The sequence below is a fragment of the Biomphalaria glabrata genome, chromosome 11, assembly GCF_947242115.1.
Source record: "Biomphalaria glabrata chromosome 11, xgBioGlab47.1, whole genome shotgun sequence".
Lineage (NCBI taxonomy): Eukaryota > Metazoa > Mollusca > Gastropoda > Planorbidae > Biomphalaria > Biomphalaria glabrata.
In genome coordinates, this window is record NC_074721.1 from 10,328,959 (window position 1) to 10,342,988 (window position 14,030).

At 35.3% G+C, this 14,030-nt stretch overlaps 2 protein-coding genes across 3 annotated transcripts in view; one reads left to right on the forward strand and one right to left on the reverse strand.

The window, feature by feature from the left end:
- The window catches only part of LOC106051898 (putative amine oxidase [copper-containing]), a 40,752-nt gene extending 38,558 nt beyond the window's left edge, over positions 1-2,194 (reverse strand). The window contains exon 1 of the mRNA XM_013207113.2: positions 2,130-2,194. The gene's annotated coding sequence lies outside the window, so the exon portion shown is untranslated. The remainder of the gene's footprint in view (positions 1-2,129) is intronic.
- LOC106051901 (uncharacterized) lies at positions 1,677-11,735 on the forward strand. 2 transcript variants are annotated; one of them, XM_056004341.1, is made up of 2 exons: positions 1,677-1,957; positions 8,708-11,735. In XM_056004341.1, the coding sequence occupies exons 1-2, from the start codon at positions 1,936-1,938 to the stop codon at positions 9,877-9,879; spliced, it is 1,194 nt and encodes a 397-aa protein (XP_055860316.1). In that variant the 5' UTR covers positions 1,677-1,935; the 3' UTR covers positions 9,880-11,735. The 2 variants fall into 2 exon arrangements, with proteins under 2 accessions (XP_055860316.1, XP_013062569.2); XM_013207115.2 differs by lacking the exon at positions 1,677-1,957 and adding an exon at positions 6,391-7,586.
- The last annotated feature ends 2,295 nt before the right edge of the window (positions 11,736-14,030 follow it).

Consider the following 14,030-nt stretch of genomic DNA (forward strand, 5'->3'; position numbering starts at 1 on the left):
ATATTGACATTACTTTTTCTGTTATGATTAGTTAATATATTAACTGATAGACTGTCCGAGATAGCCGGGCAGACAAATCACGCCCAAAATTACAACCTCGACATACATCACCTATTCAGTTAGTGTCAAATATCTTGTAATTTATATAGAGGAAGGTTAATACGAGTCGTTTCTTTTTTTGGAGTGTGTACCTATAAGAATGTGTCCGTCTGATGTAAAATTGCTAGCCACAAAAACAACTTCAGAACTGAACAGTTTTGTGATGGTAAGAGAGATCTGGTTATGACGATAAATAGGTCAGGGGTTAGTTTATTTTGTATCAACCTGTCCAGGGAGCGAGATAGAAGGGGTACAAATATGTGTGTGTTTGTGCTTGTGTGTGTGAGAGAGATAGAAATTTAGAAATGTAGTTACAGATTAAGTAAGAAAAAAAGATAGTTAGACAGAATAAGAGAAAGTGAGAGATGACATAAAAGAAAGAGAAAAGAAGATCAAAAGTAAGCTACAGGGAATCACATATAATCAGAGTTTGAGAGAGTTACAGAGGATTTGGTAGAGTCTAATTTATGAGAAAGAGAGAGAGACAGAGAGAGAGAGAGAGACAGAGGGAGAGAAAGAGAGAAATGAGAGAGAGAGAAAATAAGGAATAATGAAAGTGACATCCTAGTACAGTGGAATAGTAAAAAATGACAGAGAAGAGAGAGAACAAAAAGAAAGAGAGAGAGATTATTTGAGGGAAAAATGTAAGACAGGAAAATTGATATTGGTAGGATGGTGATTGTCTATAAGAGAAAGAGAAAGAGTGAAAGAAAATAAGTAAACGCGTCAGAGATGGAGAATGACATCGAGAAAAATAATAAGAGAATAAGAGTACGTGAGAGAGAAAATAAGAAACTAAAGAGAACTAGTGTGAGAGAATAAGAGATAGAGAAAAAATGAGAGATAAATAATAAGGCTTGTCTTCAAGTCCGAAGAATGCAGTATTCCCCGTGGCTACGCAGCCCCAGCTGTGGCCTACATATTTTGCCGCAAACAGCGCAGGCATAACCATTGTCACCTGTGGTCGGTGTGAGAAATAATAAGATAAACAGAAAAGGAGAGAGAAGGAGAGAGAGAGAGAAAGAAAGGGAGATAGAGAAAAAGGGAAAGAGAGAAAGAAAGAAAGATAGAGAGAAAGAGAGAGAGATTCGTAATTGCTATTCACAATTGTGGTAAAGTTCCACAACTTCATAGCTCGTTAATTCCACATTCTTTAATGGAAAAACTCTTAGCCGAATCCTTTATAACTTTTCCTGTGACCAACACGTGAATCCCTTGACTCGCCTCGTCTAGCGCAGTCGTTATATTCTATTATACTTATACAATAAATATATCAAGAAAAGAAAACACTGCCACTGTTTCAAACAAATACGCTGTAGGACTAATTTCTATGATTGATATTATTGTAAGTGATTTTCCACAAAACTGTATTTGTTTCTCTAGACTTATTAAGTTCTGACTGACCTAGACTCGAAATAGCGAGTACAGTAATCTTTCTGAATGAATGTGTAGACGTTTTTGTTATTGTGTGCTAGCATGTCATCAATATAAAGTGTGCTAGCGACCGTTCGCCAGTGTTGACGACTTGAAAGCGAATGACTAACTTATCTATATATATCCCCCAAACCATCAATGACCTGCTTGGGTTATGAATGTTTAGTAGCTCCGAGTTCAAATGGAAATTTTTACCGGTACTATGAAACACCAGATATGTCCGTGTGCAAGTAACCCAAACAGACTGAACACACACACACACCTATATAAACATACACATATAGTGACTAAGACCGGATATTTTGACTTGACATTATAAACCTCCTCTGATGTTTATAGTCTTAGAAAAAAAAGTCTATTTAATCTTCAAGTTTTAGTAATTGGTCAATCGTCGCTGAGTAAATGGAGCATAAGGACATTGATGGTAAGTTAAATATATTCAAATTTCTTGTACCTAAAACGTAAAAATGTTTTTAAAATATGTAAGAAATATATAAGTAAGATATTTTGATATGCAGCAAATGTAGAGTACAATGTATAAAACATAAAAGCGCAGTATAATATTAAAATATAAATTATATTCAAATTAATTGTACCTGGGAACATTCCGTTATGTGTTTTCATTACAAGCATGGATCATAGAGACGTACATTGCAGTCAATCTTCCCCCTTTTTTTTACACCCGTCACAAAATTTGATATTGTTTATGGTATGGGTATAAAGAGAAGAGGTCAAACATTTTCACTTGTTTGAAATATATCATTTATGTTACGAATAAAATTACCGATTTTACAAAAATGTTTTTTTTTGGCTATGTTACATGTTAAATTGTTTATTTTCTTTTCCATTTAAAAAAAAGTTATTGATTTCAAAAGATTACTTGGAGCATAGGTCAAAAGGGCAGGAGCACAGGTCAATAAAGCTTGAGCACAGTTCTATAGGGCAGGAACACTCATTCTTATCTAGGGCAATCATACTTTACATGACCGACATGTGGGTTTAAGAGCAACCTTTTTAGCGCGGGATAAGGGTTCTGAAATACTTTCATTGCACAAAACGTGTATGCTGATATATGTATATGAGAATTTTGGGATGACAATGCAGACTTTAAACCGACTGCCTGGATAGTTTTTTTGTTTATAAATGTATACATGTATATTTAATTATATAATCTAGAGGTGATCAAAAGTGAAAGTAGGGGAACAAATTAAACTCTTGTTTTTTTAAGCTCTGAAATTCTCTGAGAAAGAACTTCTTGTTTCCCAACTCCCAACTAAAAGCTAGATGATATTATTATAGGGCTCCATGTTTATGAGCAAAGCCCTACGCGTTTGTTGCCATTATTCATGAGATCAGCTTTCTATTTTTGGGCAAGTAAAACAAAAATTTATGAACAGTTCCATGTTTTCCCTACATAATTGTTCTTTGTTTAATTATGTGTTCTACACCGCATGCGTAAATAAGGGTCTTTGATAGTTCTGAATTTCTGGTTCATGCCGTGATTATTTGTTACAGGAGGCCTTAACATTGACCTGTGATGTCGCAATCCATGGGCAGGGGAGACCAATAGTTTGTTGCCACGTCGCACAGACTGTGACGTGTCAATGAGCTTTTGGTCTCCACTGCCCATAGGTTGCAATGCTAAAGGTCAGTGCTAAGGCCTTGTGTAACGAATGGTCTTGTACTCGTTCAAAAATTCCTAGTATTTTATACTTAGGCCTACTAAGACCTTTTCACGCAGTTCTGCGCACTTGGCGACAAGCTATCTCTACGAGATATAGGTTTCAAACAATGTCTGCAGCCTCTTCTCAGTAGGTGTTCACTGCCCAGGATGTTTCCAGCTCCTGTTGCTTGATCTTGGCACATCCGTGAAAATGTCTTGCAGTGAAACCAATGAAATTTAACATTAATTTTGACTTCACCTTAAATTCATACCTAAATGAAGTCGCACCATTATAAGATATCCATACTGAGGACAAAAGCGTTCAATAAAATTCGAATACCGGAAAGTAGCATTCTGAATGTCTGGATGATTAGGAAGTCGCCGTGGCTTCCAACTTCTAGCGCACTTGAGTTACTTGCAAGTGGCTATGGTCGATAGTCATAATGCTAAAACATATAAAAAGTAAAGTTTCCTTTTAGACCTATTGGTCTTTAGGGCAGATGATGTAAAGGTTATAGGTTTCTGCGGCCCTTGTTTAGCGAGGATGCTATGTGGCCAGCACAACGATCAACCGTCTTTACTTTCCCCAACTAATGTATGGTACCCATTAAAGTTGGATGAAATCAGAGGCGCCCAATGATCCCGAATTTTAAAATCCTACTAGTCTTCATCAGGAATCGAGCCCGAAATCCCCGGTTCGGAAGCCAGGCGCTTTAACAATCATCCGCCTTGCCTCCTGAAACATATAAGCTTTATGTTATCAATCACATAGACTGAAAAGGACATTGTCCTTTAAAAAACAACTTAAAATTAATTAGAAATAAAAAAGACTGGAATAGTAAAAAAAAATAAAAAATGAACAAGTAAACAGTAGAAAAATCCTTATTTTTGGAAAAGAAAATTAATAGCCTCTAAAGTTACAATTTTTTTTTTTTTTGCTAAGTGATAAGACTGAACGGAACGATCCTAGTTAAATGTCATAGTTGTATCGTACTTAGAATTTGTAATAAAGCAGTCTGATCTCATAGATCCTTTATTAAAAGGTTTTAAATAGAGACGATCGAGCCATTACATTGGAAATAGTTTCATTCTTTCTCTTTCTTTAGGAAAGCGATTGAAAGGTTTCTCAGCTTTCCCACTCATTTTCTCTATTATAGCTGCCTTACTAGGGACGAGCTCTCAAGTACATCTTGCCGTGTGATGTGGTAGGCATACGGATAATGTAGATGTGTTATACTTTAGTCCATCTGAAGGGATAGTTTGATATTAAGGATATGAATTTAATAAGTTTAATGTTTTATTTGATTAAGTAGATCTCCAATGACAAAACGTATTTATAAAGCTATGCTAGGAATTGTATTAATTAATTTGTTTGTTAGAAAAAAGAATTTAGAAACACAGACGTATCACAATATAAGCAGCGCTTTGATTTCAACGAGTGTCTTCTAGAGGGTTGATTTTTATTTTCTGTACTAGTGATTAAATATTTAAAAAATAAAGTCTAGATCAACAATTATTTTCAAAAATCAAACAAATAATCTTCCTTAAACTATTCTATCAAACAAGATAACTTTAAGACTGTATCGACGCGTTAAAACTGGCCTCAGCAGACTCAAGAATATGTTGCTTCTTTTCCTAAACATGCATATGACACATTTGAAGAAAGACGCTACTACTATTTACTCAAATTACTTCTACCATACGTCAATCTTCAATGTGACATTTTAAAAAACGTTTATAAATATTATTTTTGTATTTTAATGAGCCCTTCGTGAGAGGGTAGTGGCTTTCATAGAAACACTCACTGGTGTGACTGAGATGCCAAAACTGTTTTGCTTCTACTTACCAACCTAACAAAGGGGCTCAGGTTCAAATCCCGACTCAAGCTGAGAGAGAGAGAGAGAGAGAGAGAGAGAGGGAGTGAAAGAGAGTGAGAGAGATAGAGAGAAAGAGAGAGAGAGAGGGAGGGAGTTTTTTGGGTAATGCTGACATGAGGAAATGTTGTATTGGAACAGGTGTGGGCTTTAGTGTACAAGAAACTTTACTCTTTCTTTCCCGATCGACGATGCCATCGTTGATTTGAACCCATTAAACTTAATTTTTGGGGTTTGTAAACTTTAATTTGTGTTATATAAAAAGGGCGTGCAATTATCTATACCAATTACACCATTTTCTGCTCTAAAGAAAACCATTATTGAAGTTTAACCCTAACAGGCTAGTGAAATACAAATGAGAAAAAAATTAATAATTCCTTCTGAACATGGTAAATAATTACGGAGAGATAGAGTTAAAACTTGTAACAATTTCAGTTCAGTATAATTCAAGCCTTGGTCTTTGGGTCAAGTGTTTTCAGCGCAGTACACAGCTAGTTAGCTACACACTGTGTAATAATAATTCTCCATTCAAGAAACATGTAAGTGTCATTGTACTTGTCTAGCCCATTATGTAACGCTAGCGAGTCTCGTTGTGAAACTCAAGAGTGTATCCTGTTCACGTCATGTTGACGACATAGGGTTAGGGGTGGATCCCCCAGTCCAAATGTTAATACTTTGTTGTACATAAAGTATTGGGGGAGAGGTTGCAGGCCGGGGAGGTAAAGGTGAAAAATGTAAGTATTTGTCAATAGCCACTAGTCTTGGCGCAAGTAACCATGGGAATCAGACCTAGAGGATGCTTAACGTTGTGGTGAGGCCTGTTGACGCTATGGTGCGGTTTCAAATTAAAGAGTCATACGATGCCTTGCAAGTTACCTTGCTGTTGACAATTTGAACATAGCGGCAAAACATTCCAAAGTCTTGTACACAGAAGCAAGAGTTAGATAGAAGCGTTTTTTTTTTTACAAAGTTTCTTATCTTATAGAAAACAGACGTTACTTTAAAAAAATGATTACGTCCTTCGCGTCATGCATATTAACCAATGACTCAAATTCTGCCAAGTCACTGGTTCTCCTGGCTAGCTCAGGCAACCCATTCCATGCTCTAATAGCACTAGGGAAGAAGGAGTATTTGTACAAATTTGTCCTATTATATGAAACAAGGAATGTGCCTTTATCTTTGTGTCTTTCTGTGTATTTTATTAGATTTTGTTTTTGTATTTGAAGATTAGGGTTCAGTGTTTTATGTATAATTGCTACTTCCCTTTTAAGTCTTCTGTCCTGAAGTTTTCTAATTTTAGTGATTTTACTAAAGGTGTAATAAAGCTTATATCAAATCACTCTGTCTGGATGGAATTTTGTACACGATATAGCTCCTACTTCCTATTCGTGTATCAAGGTTAAACATTGCACAATTATTCCTTGTCCGTATCAAAACATGAATCAGTTAAAAAAAAATGACCAATCATTTTATCAATTAGTCACAGTTAATGAATTCTTTTTATACAGAGACAGTATTAGCTAAGGACAAGTAAGCCTTTTGTAGAGAATTAGATAGGCGCCTATAATACAGAAATGAAAGAGTGATCTTTCTTTTACTTCTTGTCCAAACTCTTGAGCCATGAAAATAATTATATAGAGAGAAGATGTTTTGTTTTGCTTTTTTTTTTAATCACAAAGACCTTGACAAGTAGTGGGCTGTTATCAACAGGTCATGGAGAAAGACGGATCTAAAACAAGGTCACATTAAGAGAAAATGTATAAATAGAAAAGTATAAATAAACTTATGTAGGCAGTGTGGACCAATCGGAGAGCAGTCTGTAAAATAGTATTTATATCAAGGATTTATCAAAAAGAAACAAAACATTATTTCTTTTATTACACATTATTAGAATATTTCCAGAGAGGGAGTGAGAATAGGAAAGAAAGAGAGAGAGAGAGTGGGAAAAAGAGAGAGAGAGACAGAGTTGAAGAAGGAGAGAGGACAGAGAGGGAAAGAAAGAAAAAGAGAGAGAAAGAGACGGAGAGGGAAATAAGGAGAGAGAGAGATAGAGAGAGAGGGAGAAAGAGAAAGAGAGAGAGAATTAAGAAGAGAGAGATAGAAAGAAAAAGAGAGAGGCAGAATGGAAGGCTAAAAGACATGAAACCTTGATAGTGTGTTAAATAAACAATAAACACACACACACAATCACACTCTGACACACACACACACACAATCACAACTTGATACACATACACACACAATCACACTCTGACATAAACGCACACACAATCACACTCTGACACACACACACACACGTCTTAAAGAAAGACATATTTATGGCTAGCATGATCTATAGTATGTTCAGACACATGGCCTGATCCCACCATAAACAATAGCAAGGCTTATAACAAACGTGTGTCCCTTTCGTTAAGTCTCTCCAGGCCACGATGTCTCTGAGAGAGCAGTAGCTTCCCACATCCTTACCTGAGCACAACACATTGAACCTATGCAGTGTAACTTGTAACAAGCTAAAGGTAGTATTATTTTATACAAACTATTTTAACACTTTCAATACAAACCTGGCGCTTGTGTAGACTATGTAGGCCTGTATGTATGTTTACATTAAATCAAGCTGTAAGCTAAACAATTAAAAAAAAAAAACACCTCGTCTTTCAACGTTATTTGATATGAATGACTAGTGACTTTATTTCATATGTGACCTAATTCGCATTACGTAATATTATTTCCTTTGGTTGCCTAGAAATATGGTGTGCGCACTGGGCTGTCTTCATGATGATGTTAGGATTTGAACCCTGACTTCCACCATGCCCCGTTTGTTTTGCGGGAGAGTAGCACTAGAACGTTATATTTCTGGTGGGACATTTCTACTAGATACAAGAAACAAACAACTGACTCTAACCTCAGTGTATTTATTTTGTATAATATGATTATTACATTAATTAATTTGCTTTATATAATCATTACATAATCATGACATTAATTGTGCATATTCACTAACGGTAAAGGAATATAAATTGTAATAATAATATCAAGGCATGGTCTTCGATTCCGAACATATAATATGCATGCAAAATTTCACGACATAGACCCTATGAAGATCTACATATTTCGTCACATTTTAATGCAGTCAAGTCCCTTCTCCGCCAAGGGGCTATGTTATGTAAGTCTTTTTCGTCTTTTTCGGGATATGTGTATGTCGCGAAATTTGTGAGAGCTCTCCTGCTGTCTTTTTTAGCAGCCTTTTACCGCCACTTGTTCTCCTCATCGCCAGTGAGGTCAAACTCACACCTGGCGCTTCCAGACATACAAACACCCCATTCCTAAATACATGCGAAAGTGTCTAGATAATGTTAATTTAAATATATTTAAATATACCGTTAAATGTAGGCAAAAACAAATCAATGTCCCGATTCTGGGAAACATTTATTTGGATATATTATTAGGATTGCCCTCAAGGACTTAAATTGTACACAATTGTGCGACTTTACTAGATCAAAATATTTGTTAACATATGCAAACAGTTGCCCAGTTTGCTTTGAAACAGTATCTTGCATCTTAAAAAGAAAAAAAAATTCAGATTTCTATTGCATAAACACAAATGGAATAACATAATATATTGTCTATTTTTTTTCAGAAACTTTACTGAACTTCACAATACGAAATCAACAACTAAGGAGAAAGATTAATTCTAAAACGAGTTTTAAAACTGCATCGCCACTCAATAAAAGGAATTTAAATGACTTAAGAAATAAGATCACTGCCAGGATGGCCACAGTTCAAGCGTCTGCATCAACACCATCAACTGCTAGCACCTCTTCGACCAGTATGCCCACAGAGAACTCTGACTTCACGCCTGTGATCATGTGGGTGTCTGTCGGTGTCGGCTGTCTCCTGCTCATCAGCGTCGCCATCGTCTGTTTCTTGAAGCGGCACAAACTTCAAGTCAATCGGAAATTCTCCGTTTTGTACAAGCGCTACTTCGGCTTCAGTCTAAGGGAAGCAATGAAAGGCAACCTTCCAGGGGAGGATAACTCCGTGCCAAGGGATGACACTGATGACAAAACATGTATATATGTTAATCAGTCTGTAATAAACTTCAAAACCTATTCAGAGCAATTTCGTACTTTAACTGGTTCGACAAAGTCTACTACTAGTGGACAGGGGGAGCATATTTACAGTGTATGCAACTACAGTAGTGATGTTTCGGAGAACTTAGAAGAACCATATAGAAACATAAAGCCTACGATTTTTTCAGGGACTAAATCCAACATATCGGGAAGAAGCTGCATGACTGACAATTCATCATATGTTTCTCTTTATGATTATGACTCGTTAAAATTTGAGCCTCAATTCGTAGAGCCAACAACGCCGACATCTAATGTCTACGGCAGTTCACTAGACACTCCATTAAATATCTACTTCAATGTCGACAATTATTCTTCTCGGAACAAAACTTTGGCTAGGACAGAGAGAAAGTTTCACGAGATGAAAAACGCCTTATGCCATGGCAGCCCCAGAAACATTCAAAGTAAAAGTCTTGATGGGAGTGCGAAGTTGCATCCACACGTACATTCACATAGGTTGTACGTGAACTGTCCAAACATGGTTCAGTTAGAGCCAAGAAGGAAACATAGCAGACTCCAAACCATTTCCAAAAACCAGAGGAGCGACAAACAAAAATTTAGGATCTGCGAAAGTAAGAAGACTTTTTACGAACATTTTCTTTGCGACATAAACTCTCATTATGCCAATGTCAGTTGTGATGGTGGGCATTTTAAAAACGGCACTAACGAATGCTCCATTTAAATGGGTTCACGTGACTATTTGGTTTTAGAACCGCGTGGAAGTGAAAGTCAGGAGTATTGCGTCAAAACATCCAATGTTTAATAGTGATAGCGGCACACAACGTATTTAGCCTGTGCAAAACTCTTTCTTCAGTGAATGTGCCTTCAGTGGTTCCAAACTTTTTGGCCTTGGGAGGTATATACATTTTCATCACGAGTGTCACAGCAATGTAAAAACAACTTCGAGGCCAATGAAACGAAGCCTCTGCGGATTCAATTGCATACTATTGGCAGAGGTTTCAAGAGGCCGGACTGTACAGAGTCTCAGGTCGGAAATGGCCTGCAGACAGTGGTTTACGCATTGCTGCTCAAGAACATTGGTTTCGTAAAAAGTTCCCCTTTCAGAACTTGTGGTCTATAGGGCAGATGATATAAAGGTCACCTGTTTCTGTGGCCTACGGTGGCCAGCACAACGACCGCCTTTACTTTTCCTCAACTAATTTCAGGCACTCATTAGAGCTGGGTAGACTCAGAAGCGCCCAATGATCCCGAAATTAAAAAATCCCAGTCAAAGATTCGAATCAGGGACACCTCAGCCACGGTGCCTCGATTGGTTTCTTACAGTTAAACAAAAATCTGATCTGTAATCAACTGTGCAGTTCATCCCAGATCTACAACTACAATGTAAGCTGTACAACCTGAGAGTGAGATGGAGGAAGAAGAACCACTTCAACACTATCACTATTTCTAGATCTTGTAGGATCTACTAAGTGAACACATGAGTTAAATGAAACACTTTTATCATTTTAAATGTATGAATATTTTTGATTTTGGCTTTTGCGAAATAGAAATTATTCTTGTATGAAAGAAACATGTCTAAATAAAGATAACACAAACGCTGTGATACACTAACTCATTATAATTAGTATTATAATGATTATTTAAATGAACTTATTAAAAGCTACTGTGATACATGTACATAATTGAAGTAAGTTTATTATTTAAACTGTCATTATAAAAGTGTGAGTATATTGTACACAAAATACACTTCGACCAATACAAAGCTAGTCTTGAAGACTATATTTCTAATGTCCCAGACCAAGTCTACAACAATTTAGTTGCAATATTTTATATCTGTTTTTATGCATGACTGTGGGGATATATATAGAAGACCTGAACTGCTACGTCACAAGCTGTGGGCAGTTTAGACCAATAGCTTGCTGCTACGTCACACATCTGTACAATGTGGCAAGGAGCTATTTGTCTCTACTACCCACAGGTTGCGACGTCGCAGATCAGTGTCAAAGCCTTCCATGATGAATGCTATCAGGTTATGGAACTTTTCTATGATATTGACTCTAAATTTGGTCTCTATAACATCGTACAGGTCTTTTTTTAAAATATATTTTTTAAAAAAGAATCTTAACTTACAAGGCTCTTATCACATAGGGCTAATATTAAGCTTTATGTCAAAAGGCTCAATGTCATTTGATTTAATTTTATTAAGACATTTGACTCTATTACATTGCCATTTATAAATAGTGCTTTCAAGCTTTGAACTACAGTATGATGGTCTATGTGACTAAAAAAATGGCTTCTAAATAAATAGTATTATTTGCCTATATGAGTCTCCAATTTATATTTTATTATAAAAAAATAATTTTTGTTTCAACGTTGCATTGTTGTTTGGTTCCATGTCAATGTAATTGATAATTATTGTATTTATTATTTTTAATTATATTTTATCATTTCAATACAAAAGAACAGGCTCGTTTGGTTTGATAAATAATTATAATTTCAAGGTTGACATTTTAATTTTCACATAATTATAACCCTTTCAAGTTAAAGACGTTGCGTTTATCTTTTTGTAAAATTTTTTTTAGACTAAGTATATATTTCATAATTTGAAAAGGGTTTTAAAAATGTTAATTAAAACATAATGAAACAAACTTTCTAATTGTTCTTTGTTCATAGACTTGTTATCACTTTTACGCTTCTATAAGTATATTATTAGAAATATCTGCATTTATTAAGCCTATTCCGAGAAATCCTCTGTCACAACTCTATTGACACTAAATGTCTTGAAACAAAAGGCACTAGAAAACCAAATAAATTTTAAAACAATACTAAAATCTCTATCTATCCATCTATTCCTCTCTCTCTCTCTCTCTCTCTCTCTCTCTCTCTCTCTCTCTATCTTATCTATCTACTTATTGTGATGTTTTCTAATTCACTTATTAATGTTGCGATATTTATTATTCTTCCAATACATTACGTATCCTTCTTATTTCTATATTAATATTGACAAACAAACAGAATCACTTGCCGGATATATCTCAACAAAAACAAACAAACTTGAAAACACACTGAAGAAACTTCTGTTTCATTTCTTATTTACTATTCTCTTCAAACTTATAATTCAAACAACACATAGATTTTTGATTCAACAACAACATGAGATAAATATCTTGATAATAATCAACTTTCTAATAATACAACTTTAACACATATAACTTATTACTGAAACAACTTAATGATACAACTTTAACTTCAACTAGTTAACCACCAACTGTGTAAGAACTCAATACAACGGCAGGACAGTTACAATGCAAGGACCCTGACTAACTCGCTTTCCCCCCCAATTTAAACTTTTCTAACCATATTTTCCAGAAACATAGAAACTTCAATTCTAAATATTTCATTAACTAGAAAATTAGGTATGCATTTTTTTCCTGACCTCTTTCCCTGATTGGATGATTATAATTAACATGTGTTAGTTCTGCGAGTTCTTTGACCGTTTCTGGAAAGAGGTGGAAATAGTACACACTTTCTACTCGTGACATATATTACCTCTGCAACCAAATCTAATCTAATCTTATTTAGGCTAAAATGTTGGTTTAAATATTTCCGTTTGATAGCATGAGATATATACAAATGGAGACTGCTGTTTTCGTTGTACAAATACATTAGTGTTGACAAGCTATGTATTTTAAAAGATAATATTTCATGTTCGTATTTTAAACGAACTAAGTACTAAGTAACTATTCTTAGTTGTTGACAGTGGTCGCCGCCCTTGTGACATCTTCTTCTCTTTATTTTCCAACTTTTTATTTCTGTTTATCGCCTTCGCCTCTTCATGTGTACAAAGCTTCTATCAACTCACTCTGTCTGTCTGGTAAAAAGTGTGTATACGTTATTTCTCCCACATCCAATCTCGTATTAAGCTGAAATTATGCGTAATTATTTCTTTTACCTGATAACAAAAGAATCATTTAAAAAAAAAACAATTAGTTAATTGATTTTGGTAATTAATTACTTTGTTTGGTGCTTCGAACAAGGGCAAGAAATTGTAATGGACTGAAGTGGGGGTATAAGCTGAATTAGTCCCATCTATGGGTCTCAACTTTAAAGTAAGTTTTGAAACAAACAGCAGATAACTAAACAAGCTTCTACTTTTATAACCAGCTCACTAGTAGGTTGGTTAGTATGTACCCAGATATTCCTTTCTTTCTCCCCCCCCCCCCCATTTCCCCAATGGTCCAGATAAGTGATAGGATCACAGTGCATTGATAAAGCTAAACGCGTGAATATAGCGCTAAATGAACCTCATTCACCAAACGAATCGTCACGTGATAACTATTGATAAAACAATGGGGGGAAAAGTCACGTGATAACTATTGTTGATTTCAATTAGGTTGTAAATTGTATAGAAGAGATAGGGAAGCACGTGGTTCATTGTTGCTTGTTCACGATTGGTGAATGAAGTCATAGGTTAAAAATATTTCTAATGACACAGTTTTATTATTGTTGGTCTGATCCAAACTAATTGATACTATAAGCTTTGTTTGCAAAAACATATTTTTAATTTTTTTTTTTAATTTTTTTCCCTGTGTATTTTATTGGTTTAAGTTTAAGAATGTAAGCTAGATTATAAATATCTAATTGTAAACAAAACAAAATACTGTCACTTACATTAAAATGAAAAATCTTCTACGACTTATTAGTGTATTAGGTTAACAAGTACAAAATGGGTTCCTAGAACATTTTTTTTACATTACGCAATATGTGCTACTCAGAACTATGCACATCCGAGATGGTGGGTGAGAGGGCGTCCATTAAGTGTTTTCTTATTTATAGTCTTCCTACTTGGTATGCTGTTTAACTGTTTGAGCG